We start from the raw sequence: 23,141 nt of genomic DNA on the forward strand, positions 1-23,141 counted from the left end.
ATCTTGATCCGTATTCGTCCTTTAGCGAGGCCGTTCCGTGGAGGACTTGTCATCCAGGCAAGGATAAACACACACACACAAGTCCCCACCGGTCTCATACGTTTCTCCTGGTGTGTCTGAAGGGGTTGTTCCCCAGACCCTCTTTTATCCTTACTCACAGGGTCTCAGATGTCAATCAGGTTGGGATGATGCAATCCCTCAACCAGCCCACTCTGGTCGTCCCCTGAGGGGCTTCAATGAATAGTACAATACTCAATACACAATTCCGTCTCCAAGAGACAATGGCCGTTATCCGTGGCTTTGTCTTGCTGAGGGGCCAGGACACATTCTAAAACCTTGAAGATTCTCTCTCATTTCCTGGGTCCCAGACCCGAATTAATAGCGATCTTGTGATTCTCAAGAAGGAGGGGGCGACTTTGTACCCTTTGGCCCCTCAGAGTTGTGGCACATTCGTAACAGTTGTTATTCTTTATTCTCTCACTTACTCCTTTTTCCCCACCAAAATGAGAATATATATGTGTATGTAATGTGTGTGTGTGTGTGTGTGTATGTATGTATGTATGTGTGTGTATATATATGTGTGGGTATATGTATATGTGTGTGTATGTATATATATAGGAGTACACAGGGAAATCTTTTCTGTGTAATGGATTTGTTCACTGACTTTTATGAATACTGCATTGGGGGCCCTCAACTCACAAGTAGGAGGGGTTATCCCCCACAGCTAGACATTTCCTCTAGCTCAACGCAGGGTCATCTACTAGAGACCACAGCCCTGGAATCACACGTTCATTGCCATTTTTGATGTTATTTGCATTTCTTGGTTCTTATTTGTTCAGGGAGTAGATCGATCAAGTTTTATTCTAATTTCAATGGTACATTGACAGATAAATACAGATGGCTAAGGACAAGGTAAAATTCATTTCTTCTAATGTCAATGGGCTATTAAATCCAATCAAATGTAAGAGAATTTTATCTAATTTGGAACAATTTGATTCATACTGGGAAAAATGGTTTAACTACATAATGCCTCATAGGCCTGATTTTATTCTCACAAATCAATGAATCTGTTGTAAAAAAAAAGATCACTCCCTACTTGTACATAGTCCTTTCCTTTTGCTTGTTTTTTCTTTCCACTCTTTTCTATGTGTATACCTCAGATAAATACTTTGTGGAGATTTGTGATATATATGATTATATGATAGATATGTACAACTTCTGAAATACATCTTGTGGAAATGTTTGTTTGATGATGAACTTCAATAAAAAGATAAATTACAAAAAACATCCAATGAGAGGCATTTCCATGGGCAAAAACGCCTTGTCAATGAATTGAATATTTGACTTTATTTCTAATATCCTTCATATACATGAGTAAAAATCTTTACATTTCCATCTGTATGTGCAATTTATAGTAATTTGTAATAAATGTATGTATAACAATACAGCATAGAAATACAATTGTATCAGCATGAATTAATCAGTCTGTTGGGCTGGTGGAAGAAGCTGTCCCAGAACCTGTTGTTCCTGACTTTAATGCTGCGGTACCGTTTCCCGGATGGTAGCAGCTGGAACAGAGAGGTCAGGGGAGAATAGCCAGACTGGCTTAAGCTGACAGGAAGGCAACAGTAGCTAATAATGACGTGATACAAGTGACGTGCAGAAGAGCATCTCTGAAGGCACAACACATCAAACCTTGAAGTGGATGGGCTGTAGCAGCAGAAGACCATGATGGTATACTCAGTGGCCACTTTATTAGGTACAGGAGCTACCTAATAATGTGGCCACTGGGTGTATATTCAAATGAAGTGCAAGAAATTCAATACACATAATTCAGTTAAATTGTGATAACTTTATTAAGAATTTATATTTATTAAAGTGTTAAGTACATCTAGTATACTGTTCATTACTTCCAATATGCAATATTAAACTTACAAATTCAAAAATCAGTGGTAATAAATTCCACTTTGATTTCATGTTAATTCGTGCAAGTTAGTCTTCACCAAGGTACACGTTCACCTCTCCAGTCTATAAACGATCCATTGTCTTTGTCTGACAGATTCGAAAACACCCTGAGTAATCCTTGTATACTTTCTTCTTTGGTTAGTGGTGCCTGGTGAAAGCAAACGAAATAAAAGATTAGATAGAAATAAAGTACAAAGACCAAGATCCCCAGACATGAAGGTATTTTGTCCGGCAAGGGCAGCTCTGAATCAATATCCAAACTAGTTACCGGACCTTGGGGCAAAATCTGCATTGGAATGAACTTGCAGACCCCTCGTATCAGTGGCCTCAGTGAGGCAGCCTGGACAGCAGGAGACAATACGACAACAAACGTGATGTTTGCCAAAGGCAAAAGCCTAATTAAAGTGATGAACTGCAATGAACTACTTTGAATATGGCAACATAACTCACTGATGGTGAAAAAGGGTATCGGATAAATAAAAGGGAGTAATAAATCAGTTCAAAATCTAGTTCTGGTAAGTTAACTTGAGCAGCTAAAAGATAATTTTTACAGATAAATGTACATTTATCAAATTGGCTGATCAGCAAACATCACCATGGGTAACAGCAGTAGCTTGAATCTTTCAAAAAGCCACACCTGCAGGAATCAAGATAGCTGTAGGTGCAAAACTACCCTGATACAACAAAAGCAGCCTGAGATTTGTTTAAACATTGGCAACATTCGAGTTTAAACAAAAAAAGTATTTGCAGCACATTATTATAAAAAGTGCCATAAATTTACAAAAGAAAACAACTCTTAACTATACTTACTCCACAAGTAAATCTTTTGTGGCTTTGGGAATGGCAAGTTGGATGAAATGTTAGGACCAGGTTTACCATCACCGGAATATGTCGTCAAACATAACAGCTATACGGAGAGACGGGACAAACTCGGAATGTCTTCTCTGGAATGCTCAGGACTGATGGGTGGAAGACCCGACAGAAGTATATGAAATTAAGAGAGGAATAAATAGTATAGATGGTCAGAGTCTCTTTACCCCAGGGCAGAAATACCGAATACTGTACTAAAAGGGGTAACTCTGCAGTAAGAGGGGGCAAGTCTGAAGATGTGCGAAGCAGATCCATCAAACAGCATAGAGTCGGATTTAAGAGGTTGTACACGTACAAGATGGTGGCACAGTACCATCATGATTAGCTCAATGATTTACAATACCACCAACCCGACCCAGATTCAATTCCCACTGTTGCCTGTAAAGAGTTTTGCGTTGTCCCCGTAACCTCATGAGTTTCCTCCCACAGTCCAGGGACGTACCGGTTGGCAAGTTAATTGCTCACTGTAAATTGTCTGATGATTAGGCTGGCATAGAAAAGGGCTGGAAGGACCTATTCTGCGCTGTATCTCTATAACTCCACCGAAGATGCCATCTCATTGGCTCTTCAGTCAGCCCTGGAACATCGGTCCAGCAAAGATGCACACATCCGGACGCTCTTTATCGACTACAGCTCAGCATTCAATACCATCATCCCCTCAAAACTAAACAATTTGCTCCTGGCCCTCGGCCTCAATATCTTGATTTCCTCATTTTGCAGACGCCAGTCGGTTCGGATTGGCAACAACATCTCCACGATCTCCATCAGGACAGGTGCACTGCAAGGCCATGTTTTTAGTCCTCTCCTCTGCTCTACGGTTAGAAGCATGTAGCTAAGCACAGCTCCAAAGCCATATTCAAGTTTGCTGGTGAAACCACAGTTGTCGGCTTAGTCAAAGGTGCTGATGAATCAGCATACAGGAGAGAAATTGAAAATCTGACTGACTGGTGCTACAGCTCCTTAGCAGTTTGCAAAGATTCAGCATGACATCTAAACCTCTGATCAACTTCTACAGACGTGTAGTGGAGAGTATATTGACTGGCTGCATCACACTGAAACCACCAATGCCCTTGTACCGAAACTCCTACAAAAGTAGTGGATACGGCCCAGTCCATCACGAGTAAATCCCTTTTCCCATATTGGACTGGGCTTGGCTGGAACAACTACTTTTTGTAGCCTTCTCCACTCACAGGCATTGGTGTTCCCATACCAGTCTGGAATGCGACCAGTCAGCGTTCTCTCCACTGTGCATCTATAAAGGATTGTCAAAGTTGTAGACGACAGGCCGAAGAGCTGCTGCCGTGACCTTCTTCGTCAAAACAGGAGAAAAACTGCAGATGCTGGAAATCCGAGCAACACACAAAAAATGCCGCAGGAACTCCGCAGGCCAGGCAGCATCTACGGAAAAAAGTGCAGTCGACGTTTCGGGCCCGAAACCCTTGTGTTCCCCTCTCCCCTACCCCCACCACCTTTTAACTCTGCTCTTCAGCTTTTCTTCCTCCAGTCTTGCCGAAACGTCCCGGCCCGAAACATCGACTGTACTTTTCTCCCCCCGTAGATGCTGCCTGGCCTGCTGAGTTCCTCCGGTGTTTTGCATGTGCCTTCTTTGTAATGACACTTACACTCAGGGCCTCTGAAATAATAAAGTGAAGGAATTGGACTCCAATGATCTGGAAAAGTTAAATGTAGAGTTGGGGGATGGAAGGAGCAAGTGGGTAGAAAATCATGGAAGAAGAAATAGTCAATACTAGTCAAGTAGGAATTCTGATAAAATCACCTGTTCAAACGAACCAAATGTACTAAAGAGAGAACTTCTATCTATCTGTTCAAATGTCACTGGGTGCATCAGCAGACAGGCATTTTGGCAGTGACCATCTCAAACAGTTCCAGATCCTCCGTTGCTAAACGTCCTTCTGCAAAACAAGTGTCACGACATATGCCAATGGTATTAAACCCAATTCTGATTCTGAATTTGTTTATCTTTAAATGCTGTTTAATAAACTCAGTTACTCACACCCTTAATTTGGTCGACGTTTCGGGCCAAAAAACTTCTTCAGGACTGAAAAGAGGCCAGAATAAAAAGGTGGCGGGAGGGGGAAGGAGGCTAGCTAGTTTATACACTAAATAATGTTCAGGCGCGAGAGTCCTTGCATATTTGGATTATAAACCCTGCAGAATTCCCCCACAGATTGATATCTTGCATAGAGCAGCCTCTGGACAGTTTCCCAACTGGATGATGGGCTACCTGCTGGAGAAATCCTTTCACGTTAACAGTTTATTGATACATGCTACTAAAGAGACCAACTATCAAATTTGTTCTCATCTCTTGCTGACTCCCCCAGACAAGTTTCCCTATATATAATGACTGAAACATATAAGGTTATTGATTGAAACGTATAAGATTATTAAGGGATTGGACACGCTAGAGGCAGGAAACATATTCCTGATGTTGGGGGAGTCCAGAACCAGAGGCCACAGTTTAAGAATAAGGGGTAGGCCATTTAGAACAGAGTTGAGGAAAAACTTTTTCACCCAGAGAGTTGTGGATCTGTGGAATGCTCTGCCTCAGAAGGCAGTGGAGGCCAATTCTCTGGATGCTTTCAAGAAAGAGTTAGATAGAGTTCCTAAAGATAGTGGAGTCAAATGATACGTGGAGAGGGCAGGAACGGGGATTGTGGATGATCAGCCATGATCACATTGAATGGTGGTGCTGGCTCAAAGGGCCGAATGGCCTACTCCTGCACCTATTGTCTATATATTGCATCTGCTTTACCCACGTTCTTCTCACTGAGTTTGTAACTGCCCTCTGAATGTTAGTTTATTATTGATCCTTACTGGCTATTACTCTCCAATCGTGACCTCTGCTTGCAACTTGCAATCTCCCCCAATTCCCGATGATCATTTCATTCGTATGAACTGTATACAAGACAAGCTTTTGCTCTATCTGGGCACACGTGACAATAATAAACAAATTATCGATACCAAAAAAATCTGATTTCACTACATTGCCAATGCCGCTGAAGATTACGCTCAGCTGCCACTTTATTAGGTACACCAGTACACCTGCTCATTAATGTATATATTTGATCAGCCAATCGCAAGGCAGCAACTCAGTGTTTAAAAGCATGCAGACATGGTCAAGAGGTTCACTTGTTTCTTTTCCCAGACCAAACATCAGAATGCGGAAGAAATGTGCTCTAAGTGAGTTTGACTGTGGAGTGATTATTGGTGCCAGATGGGGTGGTTTGAGTATCTCAGAAGCTGCAGACCTCCTGGGATTTGCACACACAGTCTCTCAACTATACAGAGAATACTGAGAAAAACAAAAAACATCCAATGTGGAAGCAGAGGCGAGAGTCCGGTGATGTCATCATCGAGAATGGCAGCTTAAGTCACAAGCTCCTCCGGAAAAGCACGTATTAAGCCCCAATAACCCATCAAATATAATATTTTTCGAAAAATACTTGAACTGAAAAGGGGGGCAAGAATGGGGAGAAGAAATGGAAAAAAAAAGCGACACTGCGGAGCCTGCGTCCGAGAGGAGTGCAGCGAGCGTCTCTACGACCCGACTGCATGCTAGCGAGGCGGCTGCTGGGCCTCGTTCAGGCAAAGTGGCGAACAGCTTCGAAATCCTGAAAGAAATAATGGAGGTCCAGAAAGATATAAAGCAGCAGCTCCGTGATATTAAGGCAGAGCTCGCCAGCGTTAATCAAAAAATAGCGGTGGCAGAGACTCGCATTGAGAAGGTGGAAGATCGCGTTCAAAACGTGGAGTGGATACTGAGCAAGACAATAAAAATAATACATCACCAAGAAGGTAAACTGCTTGACCTGGAGGGAAGATCACGGCGGGGGAAATATCAGAATCTACAACGTTCCCGAAGGAGCGGAGGGCTCATCTATGACGGAATTTGTCGAAAAGTTACTGCGGGACGCGCTGGATCTTCCCTCGGTTATGGAGCTGGAAGTTGAGAGAGCCCACCGCACGTTCGTTCCGAAACCTACCCAGGATAGAAAGCCACGCTCAATAATAATAAAATTCCTGCAGTACAGCACCAAGGCGCAGATTCTACAAAGGGCTAGGGGTAAGAAGAGAGTGTTTTATGACGATAAATTAATATATCTCGACTAAGATTACCCCCCCCCATGGTTCTGCAGAAGCGTAAAGAATACTCTGAAGTAAAGCGAGTACTAAAGCAAAACAAGATTAGATTTCAAACTCCGTACCCTGCTATACTTCGAGTGTTTTATGACAATGGGACGTGGTTGTACCAGACGGTGGAAGAGGCGACTACAGACATGAAGACAAGAGGGTTGCCCGTTAGTGTCACCAAAACGAGGGAAAGCCTGAATGAGGAATTATCCCGCTCCGCTTGGGAAATAGTGCGAGAAACGAGAAGGCAGGAGACGGGAGGAGGCCGAGAGAAATATATCAGGAAGAGACCGGGAGTTTCCCAAAGACAGTCCTCACCCCCTTCAGAAGAGCCATAAGATTTGGCTAACTTTAAAAATGTTGAGAAGCTAAATGGAAGCAAAAGTACATGGTGATATACCTATCTCGAGAAATATTTATTATAATGTGGATTTTATATTACTTAGTTATTATTCTTTATTCTCTCACTTACTCCTTTTTCCCCACCAAAATGACAATATATATGTGTATGTATGTATGTATGTGTATGTGTGTATATAATATATATATATATATAATATAAAAATATGTATATGTTTGTGTATGTATATATATAGGAGGAGTACACAGGGAAATCTTTTCTGTGTAATGGATTTGTTCACTGACTTTTATGAATACTGCATTGGGGGCCCTCAACTCACAAGTAGGAGGGGTTATCCCCCACAGCTAGACATTTCCTGTAACTCAACGCAGGGTCATCTACTAGAGACCTCAGCCTTGGAATCACACGTTCATTGCCATTTTTGATGTTATTTGCACTTCTTGTTTCTTAATTGTTCAGGGAGTAGATTGATCAAGTTTTATTCTAATTTCAATGATGCATTGACAGATAAATACAGATGGATAAGGACAAGGTAAAATTCATTTCTTCTAATGTCAATGGGCTATTAAATCCAATCAAATGTAAGAGAATTTTATCTAATTTGGAACAATTTGATTCATACTGGGAAAAATGGTTTAACTACATAATGCCTCATAGGCCTGATTTTATTCTCACAAATCAATGAATCTGTTGTAAAAAAAAAGATCACTCCCTACTTGTACATAGTTCTTTCCTTTTGCTTGTTTTTTCTCTCCACTCTTTTCTATGTGTATACCTCAGATAAATACTTTGTGGAGATTTGTGATATATATGATTATATGATAGATATGTACAACGTCTGAAATACATCTTGTGGAAATGTTTGTTTGATGATGAACTTCAATAAAAAAATAAATTACAAAAAACATCCAATGAGAGGCATTTCCATGGGCAAAAACGCCTTGTCAATGAATTGAATATTTGACTTTATTTCTAATATCCTTCATATACATGAGTAAAAATCTTTACATTTCCATCTGTATGTGCAATTTATAGTAATTTGTAATAAATGTATGTATAACAATACAGCATAGAAATACAATTGTATCAGCATGAATTAATCAGTCTGTTGGGCTGGTGGAAGAAGCTGTCCCAGAACCTGTTGTTCCTGACTTTAATGCTGCGGTACCGTTTCCCAGATGGTAGCAGCTGGAACAGAGAGGTCAGGGGAGAATAGCCAGACTGGCTTAAGCTGACAGGAAGGCAACAGTAGCTAATAATGACGTGATACAAGTGACGTGCAGAAGAGCATCTCTGAAGGCACAACACATCAAACCTTGAAGTGGATGGGCTGTAGCAGCAGAAGACCATGATCGTATACTCAGTGGCCACTTTATTAGGTACAGGAGCTACCTAATAATGTGGCCACTGGGTGTATATTCAAATGAAGTGCAAGAAATTCAATACACGTAATTCAGTTAAATTGTGATAACTTTATTAAGAATTTATATTTATTAAAGTGTTAGGTACATCTAGTATACTGTTCATTACTTCCAATATGCAGTATTAAACTTATAAATTCAAAAATCAGTGGTAATAAATTCCACTTTGATTTCATGTTAATTCGTGCAAGTTAGTCTTCACCAAGGTACACGTTCACCTCTCCAGTCTATAAACGATCCATTGTCTTTGTCTGACAGATTCGAAAACACCCTGAGTAATCCTTGTATACTTTCTTCTTTGGTTAGTGGTGCCTGGTGAAAGCAAACAAAATAAAAGATTAGATAGAAATAAAGTACAAAGACCAAGATCCCCAGACATGAAGGTATTTTGTCCGGCAAGGGCAGCTCTGAATCAATATCCAAACTAGTTACCGGACCTTGGGGAAAAATCTGCATTGGAATGAACTTGCAGACCCCTCGTATCAGTGGCCTCAGTGAGGCAGCCTGGACAGCAGGAGACAATACGACAACAAATGTGATGTTTGCCAAAGGCAAAAGCCTAATTAAAGTGATGAACTGCAATGAACTACTTTGAATATGGCAACATAACTCACTGATGGTGAAATGGGGGGGGGGGGGGGGTTATGCTGCATAATCCAAAAACAAAAAGTTCATTTTCTGATGTAACAACTTTCATTAAAACTCAAGCTTGGCAAATATTAAAATAATTACAGAGGAAATTGAGGTAAATAGTATAAGCAAACAATAAAATGGGTGGATATTAATCAAGATTAATAACAAATTAACTACTGAGATAGAATTGAAATCTCTTATTTAAAAAACTTAGTCATATTGATGGCTGATGCAATTCTAGACTATTCACTATGTCTTTTTTCTTACCTTTTCAGTACCCATGTCTGTTTTGACCCAGCCGGGGTGCACTGAAGCACAAAGGATTCCGTGGGGTGTCAGCTCATTAGTTAAGCACTTGGTGACCATATTCAGTCCAGCCTGTTTAAAAGACCAATATAGCTAAGTGACTGCATTATTATCTGGCAAAAATTGCAGTTCGCAAGTTTTCTTTAAGGCATCAGATGACCAACTCATACAAGTGTCAATCCCACCTCCTCACTGTTCTTTCCCAGAATACTAACTCTTCTTCAGACTCTCATTTGCCCTTCCGATTAAAAACCGCAATGGTTTCAGCCCAAACTCCTTGTCACAACCATTAGGTATTGTGACTTTTCACTTTTAAAATGGGTTTTAAAAGACATTCCAGGCAAAGGTTTATATAGTTTTATGCATTCTTGAAAAATGTGAACGTCACTCTAATTTATCTACTGTGATAATCCCGGTGATTTGTGGTGTACACATCCTGAAGCTTTATTGCGCTTTCCATAATGGAATAGCCAGTTGGTGGTGTTGTGGCATCCACACCCGACTTGGAGGCGAGTGGTCCTGGGTTCGAATCCGGCTGGCTCCCTGCACGCTTTCCATCCGTGCTGGGTTGGGTGTCGAGCTGGCAACTCGGCCTCAAGAAAGCAGACAAAAGTGCTATAGGTTTCCAGCCTATGTGCCACAAGGTGTGGAAAGGAATGAAAAAAGGTCATAACGGAATGGCCAATCTTCTCATAGCATTTGAGCTCCGGCCACTTGTAGACATTCATCATCTTTCATGCACTTTATGTTCTTATTCAGAAATCTCAGCATTATTTGTGTTTTTGCAGTCTTTTCTATCCACACACAGTTCCAATTAATCACGCATTGTTCAGCTTTAGTCTGAATGCATTGAGTCACATTTTATTAATGACTAGACCATTCTGCATTGTGCCAGTCTTGTTGCAATTTGTCTATAGCCAGTTGTGTCATTAAGGCACTTTAGCAGAATGGTTCTAGACAAAAGTACTAACTTTTCATTGCAGCTTAGACCAAGGGGTGAAACCTCTTCCAAGGATTGGCACCCAGCTGACATGATGAAAATCTCTACAAATGGTAATTTCACACAAGATGCTGTGGGATGCCAGGGGCAGAAAATTAGAAATAGATCATGCTGATTTAAAAAAAAAAACAGCGGTGTTCTTCTGAGGGGTGAGCTAAAGAATGAAATTGAGGAAGTTAAAAGATTTACTCTGCATCTACTATGCACTAGCCTAACCACTTTACGATGGCCAATGAACCTACCAACAGGTAGGTCTTTGGAATATGCAAGGAAGCCACATGGTCACAGGGAGAATGTACAAAATGTCTTGCAAACAGCGACGGGAACTGAGCCTGGGTCACTGGTACCGTAAAGCATTGTGCTAGCCACCACGATACCACTGCCGCCCCAATATTTTATCTGCGATAGGGTTCACTGATGTCATGGCAGGAAGTAACTAATGCTAACTATGGCTTCATTTTGGTAAGTACAACCAGCCCACACGTCCACCGCCTCCAAATGGCAAAGTAAAAGTTCTGTAAAGAACCTGGAGGATAAACAAACATCAACAAACACGAGTTATCGAATGCAGTTGGATTTGTTTCATCATTGTTCCCCTTTGTGCATGCAGTTAAGGACAAGGACCTTGCTGATCCTGTAGGCACATGCTTTCCAAAACTCCATGCTGAAAGTCTCCATGGAGCCCATGATAGAGGACATGTTGATAACCGCTGCTTTCTTACTGCTGAAGCCAGGTTCATCACTCAGCTGAGCTGCTTTCATTAAAGCCGGCAGAAAAGCCTGTAACATAAGGAAGAGGTACTGAGAAAAGCAGCACAAACGAGCATTATAAACAGGAATAACACTTGGCACGTTCTTCTTTTTGGGAAAATGAGACAATGTCATTGAAATTAACAAAATTGATTAAAACAAGCAAAATAAACAACCTGAACATCTATTATAGCTTATTGAGCACTTCATTGCCTTTCTAAAGATTTTTAAAATAATCTTTGAAGTACAAATATATGGAGAGGAATGTCAAATGATAATGACAACTAAGATAACAGATGACACTGGGCAACAAAAATTTTGCTTGCTGAATACTTTTGGGTGTATCTTATGGATTTTGGGCTGATGATCATGCAACCTCCATGGAATTTCCTTATCGTGAACCATTATTTTGAAATCACCTCTATTTTTTATTTGAACTCATAATTCAAGTCAATTAAAACATTGTCCACAATGTAAGCTGAAAAGATTTCCATCTTGTCCAGGCACCCCTGGGCATGTTTAGGCAGGACAAGCTTTAGAAAGGCTATAAATTTCCTCAAAAGATTTCAATGTTTGAGACGAATTTCTCAGAATATCTGATGCCAAGATTAAGAAAGGCGTTTTTGATGGTCCACAAATCAAACAGATCATCAATGACAGACACTTGAAGAACTTCTAGTGGGACCGGAGAAAATTGCATGGAAGGTATTCAAGGATGTTGTTGAAATTTTTCTTGGCAAATGCAGAACACCAAACTACCTGTAGCTGGTTGACAACATGCTTCAAGCATACAAAACCATGAAGTGCAACATGTCACGGAAGATTAAATTTCTACATTCCCATTTAGATTTTTCCCTGCAAATCTTAGCGCTATCAGTGACAAGCGTGGTGGAGGTTTTCACCAGGACACTGCTGTCATGGAGAAACGGCATCAGGGCAACTGGAATCTATCAATGCCGGCTGATTTTTGGACAAGGTTGAGAAGCCTCTCACACTGAGTACAAGCGATAATCATCAGCAAAACGTTTTTAGCTTAGTTGAACTATTGCAAGGCATCAGTAACCGTTATGCAATGAAACACATTAATTCATTCAGAGTTAATTTCTTTCTCCAAATTCCCAGGTGATAAAAGTGATCTGAAATTATATTTTAGCTTCAAGCAGTCTATCATAAAATAAACTCTGAGGAAGCAGCACTTATGAAAAAAAATTGTTGTCCAAATGCGCCAGTCTTAAACTCTTCTCATTAGCGACTATAACTTGTCAAACAGAATTTTCAAAATCTGCTGATATCTTTGCATCAGCTGCTGCCTACTTGGTAATAATCTCAACTCAAGTCAGGAGGTTGCAGATTCAAGTCCAGCTTCCGAGAACTGAGCAGAAAAGCCGTCAGCAGGCATACCACAGCAGTTCTGAACACTGTTGCGCTAGCAGTGATACTAAAGATTAACTTTGTTTGTCACATGTATATCAAAACACACAGTGAACTGTGTTGCTTGCTTCAGGAAGGTGCTGAGGGCAGCATACATAGCATGCCCACAATTTAGTAACCCTAACCTGTACATCTTTGGAATTTTACTGACTTGTAGATGGGATTTAAACACAGAGCTGTTCAACTGTCTGTTCTCTTAGGTGGATATAAGAACCAATAATTTAACCATTACTTTCTCTCTTTCTACACTGCCAGAAATAAATCACGTGATCATTTGTTACATCTTGCTGTCCATGAACTGGCTAGTGACTACTTTTCCAAAGTTATCCATTAACTGCTTCAGGTGACCTGAAAAGATTTTAATAGTTTCAAGTCCTATTTTAAAGTCAATATTATTATTTTCCTTCTCTCAGTTGCCCAATGAATGACATTTTCTGCTCCTTCATAATGATCTACTTAGTCATGTTCACAAGTTGACAACTTGATGAGAGACAGTTAACAAACTGGCCAAACAAGTCATCGATTAAGTGTAGGCCAGCGGTCACAACCTGGAGTCCATGGACCCCTTAGTTAATGTGGTGAACTATATATACCTGTCTGGACACGCTCCCTGCTGACTGCTCCTGTGGCCCCTCCCACTGACCATGGCTCCTCCCACAGACCCCGGTATAAAGGCGATTGAGGCCTGAGCCTGGCCCTCATTCTCCAGGATGTAGTATGGTGGTCAACTACTGCTTGTTCTTTCTTCCAGTCAATAAAAGCCGATATCTCGCCTCACGTCTCAGAGAGTTATTGATGGTGCATCAATTAATGATAAAACTCCACTGCATTAAAAAAAAGTTGGGAACCCCTGTTGTAGACCTATCAATGCAGCATTTAAGCAAGATTTCTTGGAAGAAAAGCAATCTCAAAAACTAGGGTACAAAGTACAGCATTTGTACACAGCATCTCTTGCATCCATTCTGAAAGATAGTACGAGGAGGATTTAGTCCCCACCCTCTTCTCTGTACCCTCTGCCCAGCCAAGGAAATTGAACAGAACCAATGGTACAATGAATACCTCAAAACCAAACCTAAATTGCAAGTTACCTTGGTAACCATCATTGGGCCAATGACATTGATCGTGTGAGTCTTTGTCATCATTTCTGGGGTAATGTCATTCAGACCTCCGTCAATATTGATCCCAGCATTGTTTATTAACAGATTCAGGCCATCGTTTTTCAATACCTTTTGTATCTCTTCAGCACTCGTTTGAATGCTGTCATAGTCATCCAGATCTTTAAAAATACACATAAAGAAATTAAATCTGGGTTATTCATTTGTACTGCCTTTTTCTAACTTAAAAGCTGCTCGTGTCATATCACAGCACAGAGATATACATTATATCTAACCCTGATGATATTTAACAAATAGATTGTAAAACGCAGTGCAGTGTATCTAAAGTTGGAGTACAAATGTTAAGCACATTCTTTAACTCTTAAAATACCTTTTTTTTTCTCAATCAATTTTCTGGATTGCTGGATGGTTACAGCCACAGGTACCTTAGCCACTTGTACGCCTACATAAAGTCTACACCCCTCATTCTCAGAGCTCTGATATGCTAATAGAGTATCATTTATAAATGTACAAATACCAAAACATGATTGACAATATACTTCACTATTTTATGATGTTAGTTAAAACACTGATAAATAAAAGGGAGTAATAAATCAGTTCAAAATTTAGTTCTGGTAAGTTAAGTTGAGCAGCTAAAAGATAATTTTTGCAGATAAATGTACATTTATCAAATTGGCTGATCAGCAAACATCACCATGGGTAACTGCAGTAGCTTGAATCTTTCAAAAAGCCACACCTGCAGGAATCAAGATAGCTGTAGGTGCAAAACTACCCTGATACAACAAAAGCAGCCTGAGATTTGTTTAAACATTGGTAACATTCGAGTTTAAACAAAAAAAGTATTTGCAGCACATTATTATAAAAAGTGCCATAAATTTACAAAAGAAAACAACTCTTAACTATACTTACTACACGAGTAAATCTTTTGTGGCTTTGGGAATGGCAAGTTGGATGAAATGTTAGGACCAGGTTTACCATCACCGGAATATGTCGTCAAACAGCTATACGGAGAGACGGGACAAACTCGGAATGTCTTCTCTGGAATGCTCAGGACTGATGGGTGGAAGACCCGACAGAAGTATATGAAATTAAGAGAGGAATAAATAGTATAGATGGTCAGAGTCTCTTTACCCCAGGGCAGAAATACCGAATACTGTACTAAAAGGGGTAACTCTGCAGTAAGAGGGGGCAAGTCTGAAGATGTGCGAAGCAGATCCATCAAACAGCATAGAATCGGATTTAAGAGGTTGTACACGTACAAGATGGTGGCACAGTACCATCATGATTAGCTCAATGATTTACAGTACCACCGACCCGACCCAGATTCAATTCCCACTGTTGCCTGTAAAGTTTTGTGTTGTCCCCGTAACCTCATGAGTTTCCTCCAGACGCTTTGATTTCCTCCCACAATCCCACAGGTGCACTGCAAGGCCGTGTGTTTAGTCCTCTGCTCTGCTCTACCGTTAGAAGCATGTAGCTAAGCACAGCTCCAAAGCCATATTCAAGTTTGCTGGCGAAACCACAGTTGTCGGCTGAGTCAAAGGTGCTGATGAATCAGCATATAGGAGAGAAATTGAAAATCTGACTGACTGGTGCCACAGCAAAAACCTCTTACTCAATGTCAGCAAGACCTGGGAGTGAATTATTGACTTCAGCAGGAGGAAACGGAGGTTCATGAGCCAGTCCTCATCAGAGGTCGAAGGGGTCAGCAGCTTTAACTTCCTCAGTGTTATATTTTGGAGGACCTGTCCTGGGCTCAGCACGCAAGTAGAATTATGAAGAAAGCACAGCAGTGCCTCTACTTCCCTATGAGTTTGTGAAGATTCAGCTTGACATCTAAACCTCTGACGAACTTCTATAGATATGTAGTGGAGAGTATATTGAGTGGCTGCATCACACTGAAAACACCAATGCCCTTCAACAGAAACGCCTACAAAAAGTAGTGGATACGGCCCAGTCCATCACGAGTAAATCCCCCCCTCATTGAGCATACCTAGATGACTATCCTGCGACAGTGTTTCATCAGCGTCTATTATCAGGGACCCCCAATACCCAGGTCGTGCTCTCTTCCTTCTGTTGCCATCAGGAAGGTGGTACAGGAGCCTCATGGCTGACCTACCATGTTCAGAGACGGACAGTTACTACCCCTCAACCGTCAGGCTCCTGAACCAAAGGGGATAACCACACTCAGCTTCACTTTTGATACAGAAATCAACTCAGAGCATGCAGGAAAATTCACAGTCTTAACAAAAGTCACTATGGTATTGATAATCACTTACCCATATTAACTATTTTTATGTTTGAGAAACCTTTTGCCAAGTTCTTAAGATCCTACAGAGCACAGAGACATTAATTAAATACCATTCGGAAAAATAAACGGCAATATTATCCAACAGCATCTGATCAGTGAAAATCTCTACAGCCGGTTCTTTGGACATTTTTTTGTTGCATGAAAAATATGGCAAGAGTCCAGAGAGGCATTAACAATAAATCACTAGAGTACATTTTCAAATGTTTTGATGATTTTAGCAGAATAAGTACTATGAAAGAACAGCCAAATTGTGCATGTTGGACAAATAGAAGAAAATTGTACTAAATACATTATTTGTGGTTTCAAAAGCAGGAATACAAAACATCTGACTTCAGCCCATTCACAATGCACAATGTTCTAGTGACTTTATGACACTGGGATCCTTCTGGGCACGGGTAATATAAAACAGAAAAATTACTGATGAGAATTCAACAAGTGGCAGAGGAAAAAAGCTGCACAATGTTGACATATATCTTTATTTTTACATACATCAACAGAAAACCAAAGAGAATCTTTTCAAAGGTGGAAGAATATTTTAAATTAATGATTTACCCTACCTCATGCTCCAAAAGTGCAGCAAACGATAACCACAGAATCCAAAGAAGAGCGAGATTTTAAAAAAATGAAAACAAACGGACTCAATGGCCAGATAATGGTCATTTTACCTGATGCACAGAAACAGGCGTAGGCCATTCAGCCCCTCGCCCCGTGCCTAATCGGCTTTTTCAATCGGACCACAACATATCCGTATAACCTGTCGATGTCCCTGTAAATATTGACCTCCTGCTCTTTGTCGCTCCAGTGATCCATTCTTACCAGGGCTGGGGGTTGAGAGTTGCAACGGGAGCTGGACTTTGTTTAAATAGAAACAAAGCACAGGCGCGGCTAAGGGAGAAATTATTTGACTCAGCCTCGTACCGAGTGGGTCGCCTCTGCAGAAAGATCCCACCCCATCATGAGGCTATTAACCGTTTGGTAAAAGCCCTCTTGACCATTGCCTCAAGCAATAAGCTGCCTTTCAGAGCTGAAGCCACTCACCGTCCCCCGGGCTCCCTCGGGGTCTCTGCAGGCGGCGAACAGGTAACGTGGTGGCCGCTCAGCCCGGCTCAGCTGGCGGATCAACTCCAGGCCCAGCCCGCGATTCGCTCCCGTCACTAGCACTGCTCGCTGCATCCCTGCTGCCGTCACTCCAGCCCCGGCTCTCCCATCACAATGTCTGGGTATCGAATGATATAAACTCTGGGCGGGCCCTCGACTTGAACATTAACTCATGTAAAGGCTGGGTTAGGTGATGGCCACTTGTACGCCTACATAAAGTCTACACCCCTCTCTCTCAGAGCTCTGATATGTTAATACAGTATCGTTTATAAATGTACAAACACCAAAACTCTTAGAATTTTTTTCTAGTATATATACAGTACCTTTTTTTTTAAAAAAAGGGATCATTTGGCACAAGATTGTCAAAGTTGTAGACGACACGCCGAAGAGCTGCTGCCGTGACCTTCTTCGTCACAAACAGGAGAAAACCCGCAGATGCTGGAAATCCGAGCAACACACAAAAAATGCCGCAGGAACTCCGCAGGCCAGGCAGCATCTACGGAAAAAAGTGCAGTCGACGTTTTGGGCCCGAAACCCTTGTGTTCCCCTCTCCCCTACCCCCACCACCTTTTAACTCTGCTCTTCAGCTTTTCTTCCTCCAGTCTTGCCGAAACGTCCCGGCCCGAAACATCGACTGTACTTTTCTCCCCCCCGTAGATGCTGCCTGGCCTGCTGAGTTCCTCCGGCGTTTTGCATGTGCCTTCTTTGTAATGACACTTACACTCAGGTCCTCTGAAATGATAAAGTGAAGGAATTGGACTCCAATGATCTGAAAAAGTTAAATGTAGAGTTGGGGGATGGAAGGAGCAAGTGGGTAGAAAATCATGGAAGAAGAAATAGTCAATACTAGTCAAGTAGGATCTCTGATAAAATCACCTGTTCAAACGAACCAAATGTACTAAAGAGAGAACTTCTATCTATCTGTTCAAATGTCACTGGGTGCATCAGCAGACAGACATTTTGGCAGTGACCATCTCAAACAGTTCCAGATCCTCCGTTGCTAAACGTCCTTCTGCAAAACAAGTGTCACGACATATGCCAATGGTATTAAACCCAATTCTGATTCTGAATTTGTTTATCTTTAAATGCTGTTTAATAAACTCAGTTACTCACACCCTTAATTTGGTCAAGGGATCATTTGGCACATTATGGCCTGCTTGGACCTCGAAAAAATTCATTATTCAGTTCTTAATTCGGATCTAAAGTTCCATAAGGTCTGGGGACCTTTTATCGAGTACTTTCATAACCTTCCTCCTGACTAGGGTTTTTTTTTTCTTCTTCTTTTCAGTCCCTTGCTTTCAGCTCCCTTTTTTTTTTTCTGGTAGTAGGCATTATTATCCTCTGTTGCTAAGTGTATTCACAGTCTGGGAGTTTGACTGTCCGGACTTATACTCTTTATACTGTGTGGTGGTTGGTCTGGAGTTGTTGTTGTTTTTTTCTTGTGTTGTGGGGCTTGGGGAGGACACTAAGCTCACTTGTCTTTAATTTAGGTGCTTTTTTGTTAAATTCTCTTCCTTTGTAGCATATTGTTATTGTATGCTTAATCTTGCACTGTATTAATGTTCCTCATTGGGATTTGGGGTTTTTTAATTTTGTAAAATGTTTTGAAAAACTAATTTAAATTATTTTTTTTAAAAAGGTATCATTTGGCACAAGATTCCGAATCAGAATGCCAACCTTTGGGCAAATGCTTTCATGATAAATTGTTTTGCATGCAGAATAAAGACTGACATGCAAAATCAAAGTCACCCATATCCCACAGGAAATGTAATGGCGGGAATGGTGAGAAAGAGTTTGGCACATCAAAGAATTTAGGTCCAATATTTTTCAGACTGGAAGTACATATTCCAAAAAATTAATAGTATTTAGATGAAATTCTATCTTTATTACATTTACTCCTTGTGATGTGGCAAACTCAGTTCTTTCCAGCTTAAAGGATCCACTGGTTCCCAAATAAATCTGTGGAAAGTACTTTATTTACATTATGACAACTGACTTAACAGATAACTTCAAAATATAATGTGACCACTGTATTATCAATTTACGAAATTTTTTCGAAAGATCTTTGTTTTTTACAACACTTTTTAACCTTGGTTTTTCCAGAACATTCTGCAGTTAAATATTTATTAACTATTGTAATGCTGGAATCATAACAGCTAATCAAACTGTAAATTCCCACAAACAGCACTGTAATAATCAGTTTCAATGGCGTTACTTGAGGGGCATAAGGAATAAGTTACCTACTCTTCAAAGTAGTGCCTTTGAATCTTTAGATCCTTTTAATAGAGCAGATGAAACACTTCACCCAGAAAGCAACAGTATTGCATTGGAACAACAACACACACAAAATGCTGGTGGAACACAGCAGGCCAGGCAGCATCTATAGGGAGAAGCGCTGTCGACGTTTCGGGCCGAGACCCTTCGTCGGTACTGCATTGGAATTGCAACAAGAGTGTGTGATCAAGTGAAACACAAGAGGCTGCAAACACAGGAACCTGGCGTAACTACCAATCTGGTGGAAGACAAAACACGAGAAAAACTGCAGACGCTGGAAATCCAAGTAACTCACACAAAATGCTGGAGGAACCCAGCGGGTCAGGCAGCATCTATAGAAATAAATGAACAGTCGACGTTTCAGGCCAAGACACTTCTTCAGGTCTGAAAAGAGGCCAGAATAAAAAGGTGGCGGGAGGGGGAAGGAGGCTAGCTAGTTTATACACTAAATAACGTTCAGGCGCGAGAGTCCTTGCATATTTGGATTATAAACCCTGCAGAATTCCCCCACAGATTGATATCTTGCATAGAGAAGCCTCTGGACAGTTTCCCAACTGGATGATGGGCTACCTGCTGGAGAAATCCTTTCACGTTAACAGTTTATTGATACATGCTACTAAAGAGACCAACTATCAAATTTGTTCTCATCTCTTGCTGACTCCCCCAGACAAGTTTCCCTATATATAATGACTGAAACATATAAGGTTATTGATTGAAACATATAAGATTATTAAGGGATTGGACACGCTAGAGGCAGGAAACATATTCCTGATGTTGGGGGAGTCCAGAACCAGAGGCCACAGTTTAAGAATAAGGGGTAGGCCATTTAGAACAGAGTTGAGGAAAAACTTTTTCACCCAGAGAGTTGTGGATCTATGGAATGCTCTGTCTCAGAAGGCAGTGGAGGCCAATTCTCTGGATGCTTTCAAGAAAGAGTTAGATAGAGTTCCTAAAGATAGTGGAGTCAAATGATACGTGGAGAGGGCAGGAACGGGGATTGTGGATGATCAACCATGATCACATTGAATGGTGGTGCTGGCTCAAAGGGCCGAATGGCCTACTCCTGCACCTATTGTCTATATATTGCATCTGCTTTACCCACGTTCTTCTCACTGAGTTTGTAACTGCCCTCTGAATGTTAGTTTATTATTGATCCTTACTGGCTATTACTCTCCAATCGTGACCTCTGCTTGCAACTTGCAATCTCCCCCAATTCCCGATGATCATTTCATTCAAGCACAAGACAAGCTTTTGCTCTATCTGGGCACACGTGACAATAATAAACAAATTATCGATACCAAAAAAATCTGATTTCACTACATTGCCAATGCCGCTGAAGATTACGCTCAGCTGCCACTTTATTAGGTACACCAGTACACCTGCTCATTAATGTATATATTTGATCAGCCAATCGCAAGGCAGCAACTCAGTGTTTAAAAGCATGCAGACATGGTCAAGAGGTTCACTTGTTTCTTTTCCCAGACCAAACATCAGAATGCGGAAGAAATGTGCTCTAAGTGAGTTTGACTGTGGAGTGATTATTGGTGCCAGATGGGGTGGTTTGAGTATCTCAGAAGCTGCAGACCTCCTGAGATTTGCACACACAGTCTCTCAACTATACAGAGAATACTGAGAAAAACAAAAAACATCCAATGTGGAAGCAGAGGCGAGAGTCCGGTGATGTCATCATCGAGAATGGCAGCTTAAGTCACAAGCTCCTCCGGAAAAGCACGTATTAAGCCCCAATAACCCATCAAATATAATATTTTTCGAAAAATACTTGAACTGAAAAGGGGGGCAAGAATGGGGAGAAGAAATGGAAATAAAAAAAGCGACACTGCGGAGCCTGCGTCCGAGAGGAGTGCAGCGAGCGTCTCTACGACCCGACTGCATGCTAGCGAGGCGGCTGCTGGGCCTCGTTCATGCAAAGTGGCGAACAGCTTCGAAATCCTGAAAGAAATAATGGAGGTCCAGAAAGATATAAAGCAGCAGCTCCGTGATATTAAGGCAGAGCTCGCCAGCGTTAATCAAAAAATAGCGGTGGCAGAGACTCGCATTGAGAAGGTGGAAGATCGCGTTCAAAACGTGGAGTGGATACTGAGCAAGACAATAAAAATAATACATCACCAAGAAGGTAAACTGCTTGACCTGGAGGGAAGATCACGGCGGGGGAAATATCAGAATCTACAACGTTCCCGAAGGAGCGGAGGGCTCATCCATGACGGAATTTGTCGAAAAGTTACTGCGGGACGCGCTGGATCTTCCATCGGTTATGGAGCTGGAAGTTGAGAGAGACCACCGCACGTTCGTTCCGAAACCTACCCAGGATAGAAAGCCACGCTCAATAATAATAAAATTCCTGCAGTACAGCACCAAGGCGCAGATTCTACAAAGGGCCAGGGGTAAGAAGAGAGTGTTTTATGACGATAAATTAATATATCTCGACTAAGATTACCCCCCCCCCATGGTTCTGCAGAAGCGTAAAGAATACTCTGAAGTAAAGCGAGTACTAAAGCAAAACAAGATTAGATTTCAAACTCCGTACCCTGCTATACCGAATGTTTTATGACAATGGGATGTGGTTGTACCAGACGGTGGAAGAGGCGACTACAGACATGAAGACAAGAGGGTTGCCCGTTAGTGTCACCAAAACGAGGGAAAGCCTGACTGAGGAACTGTCCCGCTCCGCTTGGGAAATAGTGTGAGAAACGAGAAGGCAGGAGACGGGAGGAGGCCGAGAGAAATATATCAGGAAGAGACCGGGAGTTTCCCAAAGACAGTCCTCACCCCCTTCAGAAGAGCCATAAGGTTTGGCTAACTTTAAAAATGTTGAGAAGCTAAATGGAAGCAAAAGTACACGGTGATATACCTATCTCGAGAAATATTTATTATAATGTGGATTTTATATTACTTAGTTGTTATTCTTTATTCTCTCACTTACTCCTTTTTCCCCACCAAAATGACAATATATATGTGTATGTAATGTGTGTGTGTGTGTATGTATGTGTGTGTGTGTATATATATATACATATATATATAAATATATGTATATGTGTGTGTATGTATATATATAGGAGGAGTACACAGGGAAATCTTTTCTGTGTAATGGATTTGTTCACTGACTTTTATGAATACTGCATTGGGGGCCCTCAACTCACAAGTAGGAGGGGTTATCCCCCACAGCTAGACATTTCCTGTAACTCAACGCAGGGTCATCTACTAGAGACCTCAGCCTTGGAATCACACGTTCATTGCCATTTTTGATGTTATTTGCACTTCTTGGTTCTTAATTGTTCAGGGAGTAGATCGATCAAGTTTTATTCTAATTTCAATGGTGCATTGACAGATAAATACAGATGGATAAGGACAAGGTAAAATTCATTTCTTCTAAGGTCAATGGGCTATTAAATCCAATCAAACGTAAGAGAATTTTATCTAATTTGGAACAATTTGA

The 23,141-nt window shown here is 41.2% G+C and overlaps 1 protein-coding gene and 2 long non-coding RNA genes across 6 annotated transcripts; 1 reads left to right on the forward strand and 2 right to left on the reverse strand.

Annotated features, from left to right (window-relative positions):
- Positions 1-1,832: 1,832 nt before the first annotated feature.
- On the reverse strand, positions 1,833-7,182 carry LOC140738361 (uncharacterized). Of its 2 annotated transcripts, XR_012101361.1 has the most exons (4): positions 7,062-7,182; positions 6,666-6,835; positions 4,613-4,748; positions 1,833-2,113 (listed from the first exon to the last, which is right to left on the reverse strand). It is a non-coding gene; the product is annotated as an uncharacterized lncRNA (long non-coding RNA). The 2 variants fall into 2 exon arrangements; XR_012101362.1 differs by lacking the exons at positions 6,666-6,835; positions 7,062-7,182 and adding an exon at positions 4,852-5,069.
- A 93-nt stretch (positions 7,183-7,275) lies between these two features.
- On the forward strand, positions 7,276-8,914 carry LOC140738362 (uncharacterized). Its single transcript, XR_012101363.1, has 2 exons — positions 7,276-7,845; positions 8,728-8,914. It is a non-coding gene; the product is annotated as an uncharacterized lncRNA (long non-coding RNA).
- Positions 8,801-22,143, reverse strand: LOC140738360 (C-signal-like). Of its 3 annotated transcripts, XM_073065581.1 has the most exons (7): positions 21,836-22,128; positions 18,290-18,425; positions 16,284-16,335; positions 13,978-14,165; positions 11,333-11,488; positions 9,670-9,780; positions 8,801-9,081 (listed from the first exon to the last, which is right to left on the reverse strand). In XM_073065581.1, exons 2-7 carry the CDS (start codon positions 18,356-18,358, stop codon positions 8,968-8,970), a joined length of 690 nt encoding a protein of 229 aa, XP_072921682.1. In that variant the 5' UTR covers positions 18,359-18,425; positions 21,836-22,128; the 3' UTR covers positions 8,801-8,967. The 3 variants fall into 3 exon arrangements, with proteins under 3 accessions (XP_072921682.1, XP_072921684.1, XP_072921683.1); XM_073065583.1 differs by lacking the exon at positions 11,333-11,488 and having other exon boundaries at positions 21,836-22,143; XM_073065582.1 differs by lacking the exon at positions 18,290-18,425 and having other exon boundaries at positions 21,836-22,121.
- Positions 22,144-23,141: the final 998 nt, after the last annotated feature.

Source organism: Hemitrygon akajei, chromosome 14 (genome assembly GCF_048418815.1).
Source record: "Hemitrygon akajei chromosome 14, sHemAka1.3, whole genome shotgun sequence".
NCBI lineage: Eukaryota > Metazoa > Chordata > Chondrichthyes > Myliobatiformes > Dasyatidae > Hemitrygon > Hemitrygon akajei.